The sequence below is a fragment of the Oryctolagus cuniculus genome, chromosome 16, assembly GCF_051225735.1.
Source record: "Oryctolagus cuniculus isolate XC-2025 breed Fujian yellow rabbit chromosome 16, ASM5122573v1, whole genome shotgun sequence".
Lineage (NCBI taxonomy): Eukaryota > Metazoa > Chordata > Mammalia > Lagomorpha > Leporidae > Oryctolagus > Oryctolagus cuniculus.
In genome coordinates this window covers 22897652-22913629 of record NC_142882.1, presented here as the reverse complement: position 1 = coordinate 22913629, position 15978 = coordinate 22897652, and the positions used below count along the sequence as shown (strand labels likewise).

At 53.9% G+C, this 15978-nt stretch overlaps 1 protein-coding gene across 10 annotated transcripts in view; it reads right to left on the bottom strand.

Annotated features, from left to right (window-relative positions):
- CACNA1A (calcium voltage-gated channel subunit alpha1 A) overlaps positions 1–15978 on the bottom strand; it is a 211952-nt gene that overhangs the window by 118332 nt on the left and 77642 nt on the right. For all 10 annotated transcript variants that reach the window (XR_016222260.1, XM_089315017.1, XM_089315018.1 and 7 more), the window contains 1 exon segment: positions 14014–14153. Coding sequence is in view for 9 of the 10 variants with exons in the window: in XM_089315017.1 (XP_089171143.1) it covers positions 14014–14153 (140 nt within the window). In the remaining variant the exon portion in view is untranslated.

The window sequence follows — 15978 nt, the reverse complement described above, 5'->3', positions numbered from 1 at the left end:
GAAGCCAGGAGCCAGGAGCTTCTTCCGGGTGTCCCACATGTACAGGGGCCCAAGCACTTGGACCATCTTCTGCTACTTTCCCAGGCACATTAGCAGGGAGCTGGATTGGAAGTGGAGCAGCTGGGACTTGAAGTGGCACTCAAATGGGATGCTGGCACTGCAGGTGGTGGCTTTACCTGCTACGCCACATCATTGGCTCCTGGCTTTGGACTGGTGCAGTTCTGGCTGTTGCGGCCAATTGGGGAGTGAACCAGCCAATGGAAGACCTCTCTCTCCGTTGCTCCCCCACCCCGATTATTCATTGAAGGGCCTTTCCTCAAAGTGATTTTGGGGACCATGGGGACACAGGCTGCTGGAATGAGGGGGTTACAGTGCCGGAAGTCTCAAGAAACTTGAGACTTCAAGAGCACAAGAGACTTGGGCTGGGGCTGGAGAGGGAAACGCGGTGGATCTTGCAGGAAGCTCCAAGGCTCCGACCTCGAAGCGGCTTCCATCACTCCCCGCCGCATCCCATTGGCCAGTTTGCACCTTGTGACCCCGTCCAGGTGCAAGAGATGCTGGGAAAGAGAATCCAGCAAAGTGGATGGGAGCTGAGGGAGGGGCGTTACGGTCTGAATGTCTCCTCCTAGCCATGTGTAGAAGATTTATCTACACGGTGGCAGAATTAAAAAGTAGGGGATTTGGGAGAGTATTAAGAATGAGAGTTCCACTCCTTGTGCCTGGGTGGATTAGTTGCCCTAACACAAGGGCTTGATGGATGGAGTTTGCCCCCTCTTGCCCCATGAGGACCCCATGGTGTGGGGGGGTGCACAAGAAGGCACCATCTTGAAATCACGCAAGAATGGAACCTTCACCCAGATTCTCACCCTGATCCACCCGAGGGCTTCCCAGCCTTCCGAATGGCAAAAAATACAATTTTTCTGATCTGGAAAGTATGGGGTCTGTAGTATTTTGTTACAGTAGCACAAGTGCAGGAAGACCAGGGGAGACATTAGCTTCCTCTGAGACCAAGTGCCTGCAATAGCCAGGACCGGACCAGGTTGAAACCAGGAGCCAGGAGCTCCATCCAGGTCTCCCCCATGGGTGGCAGGGACCCAAGCACTTGAGTCACCCACCTGCTGCGTTAGCAGGAGCCTGGAATTGGGAGCAGAGCTGGGCTCAAACCCAGGCGTTCTGATATGCAAAATGGTACGCATTTTAACTGCAGAGCCAAATGCCTGCACCAGGAGCCAATTGTTTCTGATTTTATCCACAAGGCAAAAAATTCCAAGGGGCCTGGAGGTGCTGTCCGAGGTGCTGTCCAAGGTCCTGTGGGTGACGGACAGATCTGGGACTGCAGAATGCCTGGCCCGTGTCCATGCCGAAGTGTGCTGTCTGCTGGAGCTCCCAGGGCTGGGAAAGGCAGTTTATCTGCGCTAGCCCACGGGACAGTGACTCCCACCCATGGCCATCCACCATCTGAATTGTGGCTAATGTGGATGAGGGACAGAATGTTAAGCCTTATTCAGTTTTAATTAAAGTCTTAATAAGACAATTCCTTAAAAAACACAAGTAAGCACAGAACAACCATCTAAGCCAGCAGTTGCACTGGGAAGAGTTCACCCAGAAGATCAACGGCAGAGACTTAAAAAGATGCTTGCGGTGCCTCCAGCATCCCTTATCCCAGTACCGCTGGGAGACCCGGATGGAGCTCCTGGCTGCTGGCTTCAGCCTGGCCCAGCCCTGGCTGTTGTGGGCATTTGGAGAGTGAACCAGCGGATGAGAGATCAATCTATCAATTGATTGATTAATTGATCTATCTATATCTATGTTCATCTATCATCTACCTACTATCTATATCTATGTATCTGTATCTGTTTATCATCTTTATTTATCTATTTTATTTATATTTTACTATGCCACGGTGCCGGCCCTGGAGTGTTATTTCAGTCTTAAAGAGGAAAAGGCCATTCTAACACAGCCCACAATGTGGGTCTACCTTGAAGACATTTCACTAAATAAAATAAGCCAGATGCGGACAGATACCTGCTGCTGGATTCCACCTGGGGGCGGTACCTAAGGTCATGGGATTCTCAGAGACCGGAAGCAGGAATGGTGGATGCCTGGGATGGAGGGAGGCAGGGCGGGTAGTGAGAGGTGCAGGGTGTCGAGCTTCCATTCTGGAAGATGAAAGATTCTGACCGTGGGGGTGTTTGCCCCAGCAGCTAGGAGAGCTTAAGACACCCACATCAGGAGAGCCTGGGTTCAGTTCCTGGCTCCAGCTCCTGAATCCAGCCCCCTGCTAATACACGCCCTGGGAGACGGTAGGGGATGGCTCAGGCACTCGGGTCTCTGCTGCCACCCACTGCAGTGGGGAGAGACCCAACTGGAGTTCCCCAGGGCAGCTCCCAAGCACGGCTTCGACCCCCGCCTCAAGGCTCAGGGTTGTTCCAGAGACCACCTGCTGTGCCAGGTGGTGGCCGGGAGTTGTCAGGATCACAAAGCAACTGCCAGGCGCCTGCTGGCCCTCGGCGGCCGGCCAGCTGTCGAGCTGTCGGCTTGCATCCGGCAAGCAGGAGGAGCACAGTGCTAAGTCTGCAACTCGGCACTGGGGTGCACACTCTCGGTGCCCAAGTCCTGCGGGGTTTCCACTCCATTGGGCAGGGACGGGAAGGGAGAGCTGTCAGCCGGAGCTCTGGGTGCCCAGTGGCTGTGGTGACAGCAGGACAGAGTCCTCCAAGGCTGCGAGCGGTGGCGGCAGCAGCAGCAACGGCAACATCCCACACAGAGCCTGAGCTAGGGGGCACAGGGGCGGGGTCTCCTGCCAGCCAGCGGGTGAATTCTCCATTCCCACGCACCGTGCGTGCAAACACCGAGCTTTCTAGGGCAGGGCGGGGTGGGGGTGGGGAAGCGTCAGCTTCTCCAATGAGCCCAAGGCAAAGAGTTAACAGAGACTCCCTGGGTGCTGTCAGTCATGGTGCATACCCTGTCCAGGCTGTCCCGCTCTTGCATTCTTGGATCTGCTATTTAGCACAGAGGAAGCACACGCTGAAAAATCTTTTATGGGGCCAGCGCTGTGGCGCAGTGGGTAAAGCCACTGCCTGCAGCGCCGGCATCCCATATGGGCGCCGGTTCAAGTCCTGGCTGCTCCACTTCCAATCCAGCTCTCTGCTATGGCCTGGGAAAGCAGCGGAAGATGACCCAAGTCCTTGGGCCCCTGCACCTGCGTGGAAGACCCAGGGGAAGCTCCTGGCTCCTGGCTTCGGATCAGCCCAGCTCTGGCCATTGCGTCCATTTGGGGAGTGAAACAGTAAATGGAAGACCTCTCTCTCTGCCTCTCTGTAATTTTTTCAAATTAATAAATAAATTTAAAAAAAAAAGGGAGTGGAGCAGCTGGCACTCCAATATGGGATGCCAGCATCGCGGGTCTCAGCTTCATCCCCTGCACCATGACACCGGCCCCCTGAGAGCAACGTTGGAGCAGGCCCCTTTCACCAGCTCGCCGCCTCATCACCCCCACAGCTGGGAGAAGAGAAGCATCACCCCATTTCACTGATAGGAAGACTGAGGGTCAGAGAGGCCCCAGAGCCAGAGAGCGGCAGAGGCGCGGCTTTCACCAGGGTTTCTGCGGTTTCCCAAATCTGAATGCCCTGCCCCTTCCTGCCTCCTGGAGTCTCTGCCCTTGAACCTGACCTTCCTCATGGACTTCGTGGTCAGCCTGGGAACCCTGGTAGCCTGAGCCTACTGCATGTGTTTCTTTGCTTCTCTTGGGCTCCTCACTGTTTGATTCACTCCCTGCTTCTTCTTCTTCTTTTTAAAGATTTATTTATTTATCTGAAAGGCAGAATTACAGAGAGGCAGAGAGAGAGGTCTTCCATCCGATGGTTCACTCCCCAAATGGATGCAATGGCTGGAGCTGCGCTGATCCGAAGCCAGGAGCCAGGAGCTTCCCCTGGGTCTCCCACGTGGGTGGTGGGGACTCGAGCCGTCACCGCTGCCTCCCAGGGTGCGCAGGAGCAGTGAGCTGGACTTGAACTCAGCACTCAGACACGGGATGTGGGTGCCCCAAGCAGTGTCTTAACCTCTGTCCCCAAAGCCCTGTCCATCTGTGACCTTTCTGAAGAACCTCCTCCCCAACCCCGCCTGATATGCAGGGACTCAATTTTTGCACCTGTCACTCTTTCTTCCTTGAACTTGAACTGGGGTCTGTGTCTCAGGTTCCCTTGTTCAGCGTCCTCCCTGGCTGGGGCCTGAGCTCTTGATGTCCCCAAGCAAGCCCCCACGCCCAGCCCTGGCCGCTGGCACGGTCGTGCGTGCTCTCTCTCTCTCTCTCCCCTTCAGCCTACTTAAATTAGCTCCATCTCCAGTCCTTGTCCCCAGCGGCAGGCCTGCCCTGGTTTCTCCAGGCTCTCAGCCTCTTGAATTTCATCTCCAATGCCACATGCTGGATCCCTACAGCCACGGCCGGTCATTTCCTAAAACCGGGGCGGGGGGTATTTTAAGGCCCCTGAGTGGCGAGTTGGGCAGGGAGGTGCTTCACACATCCTCTCCCCACCCCCTGCGGCATGCTCTTATGTTACAGCTGACATGATGCGCTGGGTGTCTGGGGCACCCACATCCCATATCACAGTGCCAGGTTCGAGTCCCACCTCCTCCACTTCTGATCCAGCTCCCGGCTGATGCACCTGACAAGGTAGCAGGCGATGGCTCAGGGGCTTGGGTCCCTGCCACCCATGTGGGAGACCTGGATGGAGCTCCTGGCTTCAGCCTGGCCCAGTCCTGGCCGTTGGGGACATTTGTAGGATGTCTCTCTCTCTCTCTCTCTCTCTCTCTGTGTGTGTGTGTTTCAAATAAACACATAAATCAGCACTATGGACTTCATCTGCCAGGGGCTGAGACCAGCAGGGAATGTTTGAGACCACGGTCTTTGCTTCCCAGGTGCCCGCGTCAGAGAGCACTGGGTTGCAACCCTGCACTCACTCCATCGGCTCAGCGCTGTGGCTAACAGCTTCTGTGTTCCAATGCTGATTCTGCCCACTTTCTAAGCTGGGAGGCTTGGGGCAAGTCCTCTAGCATCTCTGGGACTCAATTTTGTCATCTGTAAAGCCCTAGCGATATCTTTATTTGCCCATTGCCAGTAGGACCAAAACTCTGTATGGCACATGCAAAGGCCCTGTGGCTGGGAGACCCAAGTGCATGTGAGCAGGCAGGGCCCTGGCAGCTGCCTAGCGGGGACGCTTGCAAAGCTAAGTGGGGCAATTTCCCCATTGTGGTTTTTTCCTTTGGTTATTTTACTTGAAAGGCAGAGTGAGAGATAGGGAGAGATCTTCTATCTCCTGGTTCACTCCCCAAGTGCCAGCAACAACCAGGGCTGGGCCAGGCAGAAGCCAGGAGCCTGGAGCTCCATCCCGGCCGCCCACATGGGCGGCAGGGACCCAAGCACTTGGGTCCTCTTCCGCTGCCTTCCCAGGTAGATCAGCAGGGAGCTGGATGGGAAGTGGATCAGCCGGGGCTCCCAAGTGGGGGCTGAGCCCCCTGAAAAGCTGCTGGTCTCTACCAGCAAGCCTCCGCCTGTCGCCAGCAGCAGGAGGGGCTGCTCTACTGAGTTCTGTGACCCCCTGATCACACTATGAGGCCTTGGCTGCTGAAATCCCAGCTCATCAGGGCCAGAGGGCACCTGGGCCTCAACACCAGATCCTCCTTAGCCTCTGATGTCCCCACAAGTGGTTTAAGCTGAGTGGAGTTACACATTTAGAAAACACACACCGGCCTCCTTGTTCCATGTGCAACCTGTACAACCATGCAGAGTGGGCCTAAGAATGCTTCCCTGCTCAGACAACACCCACTTCCCTCCTTCTGCACAAAGTTGTTCATATTGGTGCCACCAAAGCAGCCAACTGGGCTCTGGTATGGGACACCAGCACCACAGGCGGCAGCTTAACCCCATGCACCATATGCCAGCCCCGAGTCTACAAGGTGTGCAGGCTTAGCCATGGGGAAGGGACACGGGAAGAGATGCTGAGGCTTTTGGCCTGGGGCCCTAGAAGGGCAGAACTTCTCTGACACGGGGAGGGGCAGGAAGGGGAACTGTTCAGGGCAGGGGCTTCGGACACCTTGAACGTGAGACACCTGCGAACATTCTCCCAAGTGGAAGCTTCGAGAGAGATCCAAGCTGGAGACAAAAGCACTCACAGCCTTGACGTTGGACGTGACCCCTAGCGGCCAGGGTAGAATCAGGAGCCATCGGGGAAAGAGGAGGCTTCCCTCGTTCTCGACCCAACCAAATCTCAGCTTTGTCACCCTACCAGGATGATTGAAAAAGTTTGAGGGAAAAAAAATGGAATCCAAAGCTAAGTTCACTTTGCTGCAAAAAAAAATCTGAAATCCATGTGTAGCCTTTTGTTTTTATGATACACATTGTCCATGAACTTTTTGAAGACCTCACAGTAACAGAAGCCCCGGAGAAGGGGTAGGTCTTGCTCTCGGGGTCGAACTGGGTCCTTCCCAGACAGAAGCAAGGCACAGCGCTTCCACTCCCTGTCCCGGAGGGAGGAGAGGTGTCATTAGCTCAAGAAACCGTGGAAACAGCGGTCAGATACCCCCCGCCCCCCGCCGCCGGGAAAGCACTTCAAGTTACAAGGGCTCCCAGACTTGGAGGGATGGGTGGCGGAGTCTTCTCCAGCCCCACCAAGGGAAATGGCCAAGGAGCTCGCTAGGGTACAAGGTCACCTGGCTGTGGCTCCCACCCCAGCATGGAGCAGATAGGACAGAAGGGAGTTGGGGCACTGTCCATGGTGCTGAGGCAGGGCACTGGGCACTGTCCGGGGTCCTGAAAGCTGTAACTCTCCAACTTTGGCTCCCTGAGTTGGGTTTGCGATCCTGGGAAAGCAAATTCCAAGGACGTGGAGGCAGATGGGTGACTTAGGAGGTGAACCAAGGAATGAGAAATCTGGGGAGGAAGGGATTTGTGGAGGCTACACACACGGAACTAGAGGGCTTCACTACAAGCAACTGGAATTGAGTCTCGCTGGGGGCATCGGGCATCGCTGTGTAACGTAACTCGGCTATTAGTGGGAAAGCCACAGCACTGGTGTGCTGACTGCCCAGATCAGGGGTTACAGGACGCTCCTGGGGGTGCCAAGCATCGGAAATGTGGGCTGAGCAGACTCCATGCAGTCGGAGAAGGCCCTCTGATGGAGACGCAGACAGACATGAGTGTTGGGGGGTGGGAGTGGGGTGGGGGTTCCTGAGAGAGGAGTCTGTGTGGGAACCACCCAGTGCAGCTGCAGGTGCATTTAGAGAGGAGCTGAAGGAATCAGGTGTGTGGGCCTGGTGCTGTGGCACAGTGGGTAAGGCCACCGCCTGCAGTGCTGGCATCCCATAGGGGCGTGGGTTCGAGTCCTGGCTGCTCCACTTCTGATCCAGCTCTCTGCTATGGCCTAGGAAAGCAGTGGAAGATGGCCCAAGTCCTTGGCCCCTGCACCTGCATGGGAGACCCTGAAGAAACTCCTGGCTTCTGTCTTCCAATTGGCCCAGCTCCAGCTGTTGTGACCATCTGGGGAGAGAACCAGTGGATGGAAGACCTCTCTCTCTCTCTCTCTCTCTCTCTCTATCTCTATCTCTATCTCTCTGTAACTCTGCCTTTCACACAAATAAATAAATCTTTTTTCTGTTTTTTTTTTTTTTAAAAGATATCAAGTCAGGGTCACAAGGTCAGAGTGGGCAGAGCCTGCTGTGACTCTGAAGTCCAGGCCTTGAGTCACTGGGCTATCCCACTGCTGGTCACCTCCTTGTCCCCTCGCTGCAGCAGAACCCCTGATTTGACAAGGGAAGGAAGTGTCTCCCTGAGTCTCTACCCTAAAGCACTCAAACTCTCCAGGCTGTTTCCTTGGCAAAGCTTGATTGTAGGGAATCATGTCAGGCTCACCAAGCTAGATTCTAGATTCTGGTATGGTGTGGGTTCAAGTCCAGGATCCATTCCGTATGAGGTGACTTTGGGTGAGTGGTTAAACCTCTTGGGGTCAGAGCCACAAAATACCTGAGTGGCCAACAATTCACATACAACTTTCTTTTAAAACAGAAGACTTATTTGTTATGATCCATTGGAAAGGCAGAGTATGGTGGAAGGGGAGAGAGAGAGAGAGAGAGAGAGAGAGAGAGAGAGAGAGAGAGAGAGATCCGTCTGCTGATTCACTCCCCAAATGGCTGCAACAGCCAGGGCTGGGCCAGGCCAAAGGCGGTGAGCCAGGAGCTCCATCCGGGTCTCCCACATGGGTGACAGGGGCCCCAGCGCTTGGCCCGTCACCAGCTGTTGCCTTCCCAGGGTGCATCAGCAGGGGGCTGGATTGGGAAGCGGAGCAGCCAGGACTTGAACTGGGGAGCTGGTGTCATAGCGGCAGCTTCACTAGCTGCACCTCCCCACGTGTGGCTTGGCTTTGGGGAGCAGCAATAGGAGGAGGCTGCGAAATCCATCCAGCACCACAGCCTGCATTGGGGTTAATTCTAGGAAGCTATGACTTAATACTGCATCTATGTGTTGCTTTCCCTCGCTGGCTGGCAACTGCAAATGCCACCTTGTGCACTCTGTGCTTGTGTGTACATTGTGATACATTGTTACCATTTGAGAGAGGTTTGTGTACATTTGAAGGGAAAGAAACCATAACACAGGCGTCATTAACTGCCTGAGTTTCAAACTTGCCTCTTGCTCCTGATTCCAGCTCCTGGCTGACGGGCGTCATTGTTGGGAGGGAGCAGGGAACAGCTCAAGTCCTTGGATCTCTGCCAGGTCACAGGGGACACCTGGACAGAGCTTCCAGCGCCCAGATTTGGTTGAGCCCAGCTCCAACTCTTGAGGGCGTTTGGGGAGTGAACTAGAGAACGAGAGTGCTCTCTGTCGCGCGGTCTCTCTCTTTCTCTGTAATTCTACCTCTCAAATAAGTAAATAAAATCTTTTCTTAAAAAAGGACTGGAAGGCCGGCGCCGCAGCTCAATAGGCTAATCCTCCACCTAGCGGCGCTGGCACCCCGGGTTCTAGTCCCGGTCGGGGATTCTTTCCCGGTTGCCCCTCTTCCAGGCCAGCTCTCTGCTGTGGCCCGGGAAGGCAGTGGAGGATGGCCCAAGTACTTGGGCCCTGCACCCCATGGGAGACCAGGAGAAGCACCTGGCTCCTTCCATCGGATCAGCACGGTGCGCTGGCTGCAGTGCACCGGCCACGGTGGCCGTTGGAGGGTGAACCAATGGCAAAGGAAGACCTTTCTCTCTGTCTCTCTCTCTCTCGCACTATCCACTCTGCCTGTCAAAAAAAAAAAAAAAAACAAAACAAAAAAGGACTGGAGAAATACAATGAGCAAATATTAAATGCAGAACTGCCACACACAAGTCAGCAATCCCATTCCTGAGTACGGACTGGGCAGAAATGCAAATGGATTTGGAGAGATCTGTGCATACATCATGTGCATAACCCCACCACCAAACGCAGAATCAACCCAAGCGCCCATCAACATATGAATCCACAGACCCAGGGCAGCGCAGCCTCTCTGCATCTCAGCTTTGTTGTGAGTGGAATGGAGGGGCTGGCCCGTCCAGTGTCCATGGAGCCCTCAAGTTTGGCAATGCTACCAGAAACCTTAAAATCAGCATCGTTTCCTGCTGGCTGCCCAGTACTCGGGTCTTTTCCTTGCCTCTGATCCTCAGCAGATTTGCTGCACACCTAGAGCAGTTGCACAGGACCACCCAAAAGGGAGTATTTGTGCTCACAGAGTCACAAACATCACAGATGCTGAACACTCAGAACTCCTCCATCCCAAGTTTAACTGACGGGCAATCTGCCATGGGTTCCTGGACCGTCTCCATCTGTCTGTCAGTGAATGGGCCCCATCTCCATCTTCTTTTTGTTAAAAGATGTATTGATGTATTTGAAAGGCATAGTTGGAGAGAGAGAGAGAGAGAGAGAGAGAGAGAGAGAGAGAGAGAAAGTGAGAGAGAGAGAGAGAGAGAGAGTCTGTCCACTGGTTCACTTTCCAAATGGCTGCAACAGCCAGGGCTGGGGCCAGGAGGAAGCCAGGAGCCAGGAGCTTCTTCCAGGTCTCCCATGCGGGTGCAGGGGCCCAAGGACTTGGGCCATCTTCCACTGCTTTCCCAGGCCATAGCAGAGAGCTGGATCAGAAGTGGAGCAGCCAGGACTCGAACCAGCGCCCATATAGGAAGCTCGTGTGGCAGGCAGAGAATCAGCCAACTGTGCCTCAACGCCATCCCTGGGCCTTGCCTTCTTATAATTGCAGCCCATCTCCATCCTCAGAAGCATCTTCACCTCCCAGCTCGACCCACCCCACTGAGCAGCTACAGGTGCTGGTGGCGGCGGGCAGAGACAACACCCTCTTCCTTGAGCCACACGTGCTGTGACACGGTCCCTGGGTTGTGTGTGGCGCTCCACCTTTGGGCATCACAGGGAGAGCTCTGTCATCTCCAACTCACGGCCGAGCCTCGGAAACCTTCCCCCAACACATTTTTCAGATCAGAACTTCAAATACAATGCAAATATATGCTTTAACAGGGTTTGATCAAATGACAAAGTTAGACTTTCTCAGAGGCTTTGAAGAACAAATGAAAAAGAAATCCACAGGGAAGAGTTTTTCCACCCAGCTTTGCACAAGTAGAGGGAGATCTTGGGAGTTCATGGGAAAATGAGCCATGTTTCACTGCCATGCTTTGCTTGGGAAATCTGGGAAGACAGTGAATGAATCAAAAAGTGTTCACTAGGGGTCAGCATTGTGGGTTCAAGTCCTGGCTGCTCCACTTCTGATCCAGCTCTCTGCTGTGGCCTGGGAAAGCAGTGGAAGATGGCCCAAGTCCTTGGGCCCCTGCACCTGCATGGGAGATCCGGATGGAGCGTCTGGCTCCTGGTTTCAGCCTGGTCCCAGTCCTGGCTGTTTCAGGCATTTGGGGGGAGTGAACCAGCGGATGGAAGATCTCTCTCTCTCCCCTTGTGGTCCTCTATAACTCTGCCTTTCCAATAAATAAATTTAAAAAAGACAGCACAGGAGTTTCTTCAGGTCTTTCAAGAGCCAGGGGTTTTTAAAGCTGCTTCCTGCCAGCACAGACAGCCTCTGGGAACGTAAATTGGCACAACCACTCAGGGCAATTTGGCAACATCCAGCGAGGTTGAAGATGCGTGGAGTCCACAACTCAGCAGTTCCACTCCTGGGTACACGCCCCAGCCAGACGCAGCTGCTATCGAAACAGCCCCAGGCAGGAAGCAGACAGAAGTGGGTAAATGCGGTCCCTAACGTCCATCCCGCTGGGCACTGCACAGCTCCGAGGGTGGGTGAATGAGACGTGTTCTCGTTAGATGGATCCCACATGCAGCACAAGAGGCGGGTTGTGGAAGAAGACCTTGATACAGAAACTTCATGCCCACGAAGCAGTGCCACAGACAGCTGTTCCCCACTCCAGAACCTCCCACTGACACCTGCATCTGTAGCTGCTCGAGTCCCTTCTATAAAATGGCATAATATTTGCACAGAAGCTATGCACAGGGGCCGGCGCTGTGGTGTAGTGGGTAAAGCCACCGCCTGCAGTGCCGGCATCCCATACGGGCACGAGTTTGAGTCTTGGCTGCTCCACTTCCAATCCAGCTCTCTGCTATGGTCTGGAAAAGCAGTAGATAATGACCCAAGTCATTGGGATCCTGCACCCACATGGGAGACCCAGAAGAAGCTCCTGGCTCCTGGATTCAGATTGGTTCAGCTCTGGCCATTTGGGGAGTGAACCAGCAAATGGAAGACCTCTCCCTCTCTCTCTCTCTCTCTCTCTCACACACACACTCTCTCTCCCCCCCCCCATCTGTAACTCTACTTCTTGAAATAAATGGACACAGCCCCACAGCCCTTTAATCATCTGTAGATCTTCTTACACCTTATACAATGTAACCACCACATAAACAGTCATTATCTTGTATTCTTGAGGGACTAATGAGAAATAAAAAGTGCCTTAACCACTAGACCAAACATTGGCCCTTGAATATCTTTAGCAAACATTTTTCGACAAGAACTTGGCCAAGGGACTGCTTCACAGGCAAATTTCCTAGCACAGTAACAGAAAAATGCCCAGTGCCACATCCTGTCCCTGGAGTGTGCCAAGGCCCCAAGACACAGGACTGAGGGACCAGCCCACAGAGGACAGCCACACCCCTCAGTACACAACCATGCCCCTCAGTACAAACCACGCCCACACAAAGTGAGCCCAGAGCCACAACCCTCTGTGGATAACCACGTCCCTCAATAGAAGCCATGCCCACACGAGTGAGCCCACAACCATGCCCCTCAGCAGACACGCCCTCCAGTAGAAGCTATGCCCACGTGAGTGAGCACACAGCCACACCCTCCATGGATAGCCACACCCCTCAATAGAAGTCACACCCACACAAATGAGCTCACTGCTATGCCCCCCAGTAGACAGCTAAGCCCACACGAGTCCACAGCCACGTCCCTCCATGGATAAACATGCCCCTCAATAGAAGCCACACCTGCATGAGTGGGTCCACAGTCACGCCTCTCGGTGGGTAGCCACGCCCTTTGATAGAAGCCACGCCCACACGAGTGAGATCACAGACACGCCCCTCAGTGGACAGCCATGCCCCTTGACAAGAAAGCCACGCCCACACGAGTGAGCTCACAGCCCTCACCAGAGACTACCCACACCTGGACACCTCAACAAAAACCGCCCAGCTCCCCTTTGGGGAAGCAACGTTCCTGTCTCGAACAACACACACGGTCGGCATCTGAATCGTGGGAGCTCAGACCCACAACAGGACCAGAAGCAGCAGGAACGATGGCCCCGGGGAAGGGGGCTGTGCAGGGGACCTCCCCATGATGAGTGGTCCCAGAAGACCACAGCCGGGGCAGAGGAGGAGTCGGCACTCCATGGATAATGGCCACATCTACACTGGGGTTTGCTGAAGACCTTGGGGTCCCTTACAGAGCCTGGATGGCTGCTCATCAAATCCGCTCCCTTTTTTAAGGAGAAACAAATTTCTGTTGTTGAAGCCACTTCCTAGTCTCAGATCTTTTGTGACAGCAACTCATGTTGTCTTATAGAGAATCCTTGAATGAGAATGGGTACACATACACCTGTCAACCCTAGCTCATTATACAAAGGAGCTTCACAAAGTTCATAGAGAATTGGATTAGTTAAAAGATAATACAGGTGACCGGCGCTGCGGCTCACTAGGCTAATCCTCCGCCTGTGGCGCCGGCACCCTGGGATCTAGTCCCAGTTGGGGCACTGGTTCTGTCCGGGTAGCTCCTCTTCCAGTCCAGCTCTCTGTTGTGGCCTGGGAATGCAGTGGAGGATGCCCAAGTCCTTGGGCCCTGCACCCCATGGGAGACCAGGAGGAAGCACCTGGCTCATGGCTTCGGATCAGTCCAGCTCTGACCTGAAAAATACGGACCTGAAAACTCCTTGGAGGCAGGATCTGTATCTCCTTGAGCTTGGCTTCCTCCACAGTCATAACCACGCCCTGCACCCAAAAGTCTCCAACAAACATTCACCAAGTTGCAAAAAAAAAAAAAAAAAAAAAAAAAGGCAAGACAGCCCTAAGCAACAGACGGGACCCACGCGCCTCCAACAGTTAGAAACTCAAAAGTTCTCACCTTAGGTTCCAACCTCTGCCCCACCACACAGGGACACTGGGGTCTCGGACCATTTCTTCTCAGTTTTTCAAGGCTCCTCAGGGGTCAGATGGGAATGTTAGTATTTCCTAATTCCTTGGGTGGTTTTGAGGCTTAAGTGATCAAAATGACCAAAAGCACTTTGCAAATAGCCAACTGCAAAGCATCATTATTCTAACTGCAACAGAAAACATCTGCTGTTGAGATACTGAGGTGGGGCACAGGTTGGGGGAGAGAAGGCGGCAGGTGCACGTGAAAGAACACAGGGGGCCCAGCCTGGGCCACACCCGCCATCCCACCTCCAAAATCTCACCATTGTTCGCCTCTGAGAGAAATCGAAAGGACTCAGCAGGTGCACGGCACTTACCCAGTTAGCACCACCACAAAGTCCATCACGTTCCAACCGTTCCTTAGGTAGGACCCTTTGTGGAAGGCAAACCCCAGGGCGATAATTTTAATTCCAGCCTCGAAACAAAAAATGCCAATGAAGTACGGTTCTGTGTCATCCTGGAAGGCAGAGGAGACAAGTTCAGTGCCTCGTGTGCAGCAGAGCATGGCGAGACCCGCCCAGAGAGATACCGCCTGCCTCCCACCTCCCTCAGCTGTCCAGCACCCACTCCCTCCCCCACTGCACCCTTCCAAGGTTCTCTCGTCCTAAAGTCTTTGCAAGAGAAGCAGAAATGCAGAGGAGACCGCTTTGTTTCCTCTTGGCCAGCGTCACAAACTGTTCGCACAAGCCCATATGGCAAGTCCCTGGCCGCAAGTGCCCATTTACTCTTAATTTAAACATAATAAGACATTTTATTTTTTAAAAAAAGATGTATGTATTCATGTACTTGAAAGGTCGAGTTGCAGAGGGAGAGGGCAAGACAGAGAGATTAGAGATAGATATGTGTGTGTGTGTGTGTGTGTGTGAGAGAGAGAGAGAGAGAGAGAGAGAGAGAACATATCTTCCATCTGTTGGTTCACTCCCCAGATGGCCAGGGCTGGGAGACCTTGGGGCTCCCATATGTGGCAACAGGGGCCCAAGTACTTGGGCCATCTTCTGCTGTCTCTCCAGGTACATTAGCAGGGAGCTGGATCAGAAGCAGAGCAGCTGGGATTTGAACCAGCACTCTTATGGACAGTGTTGTGGGCTGGGGCTGAACCCACTGTGCCACAGTGCTGGCTCCACATAGTAAGATTTCAAGTTGCAGTTCCGTAGTCACACTAGCTACCTTTCCCACGGGTACTGTACTGGATGGTACAGATAGAAGGCGTTGATTTCTGTCATTGCAGAAAGTCCTACTGGAAGGCATTGGTCCCACATAGTATCTAAGGGCTTTGAAGGTTGGAGCCTGTGCGTTGACCTTACTCTAAAATCTGACCCCCCCTTCCATGGCTGGCTCTCAACTGGGACACACCAGCATGGCCATTCATGTTGCCAAAATAGTGGCAAAGTAGTTCTGCACCCCCACACCCCAACAGTCCTGGCTTCCAGCTGGTCGGTCACCTCTCCTGTTGGAAATTAAACTGTATACGCGGTGTGCACAGAGCCTCTACCTGGCTTTTTACCCAGAATGCTTCTCGAGTGTCCATTATTTGCTTTCTGCCCCTACAATTCTTCCCATTAGCTTGCCACTGGCTGCCCTCTTCATTGACTTCCAAACGTTTCTTTGCTACTCAGCCTCATCTTAAGGGAACACGAACACAAGTCTGGAATACATAGGGTCGCGAGGCACCGTGTGTGTGTGTGTGTGTGTCTCTGTGTGTGTGTGTTTAGGATAGGCCCTGCTAGGCTCTGCACATGGCTTGTCTTCCCAAGACAGTACGGGAAGCCGGGTCCCCAGAGTTCAGAAGTGCTGGAACCTTTAAGAGGCGGGGCCTCGTGAGAGGTGGTGAGGTCATCGGAGTGACTTAGGGCTCAGTGAGCTGTTATGGAAGAGCAAACCTGGCCCCGGAACCTCTGGCTTCCTGTCCCACCACGTGACTCCTCCTTCTCTGGCTTCCGGAGCCACCACGTGACCCCTCCTTCCCTGACTTCCTGTCCTACCACATGATCCTTCCCTCTCTGACTTCCGGTGCAGTAGGCTCTCTCTTTCACTCTGGCTTCCAGAACCACCACGTGACCCCTCCCTCCCCAACTTCCTGTCCCACCACATGAGCTCTCCCTCTCTGGTTTCCCACCCACTGGGAGCTCTCTCTCACTCTCTGACTTCCGGTGCAGTAGGCACTCTGTCTCACTCTCTGGCTTCCGGTGCTCCCTCCCTGACTTCCTGTCCTACCACGTGACCTCTCCGTCCTGCGCAGGTTCCCTCGGTGATGGCAGCCATGCCATCATGCCGTCACAAAG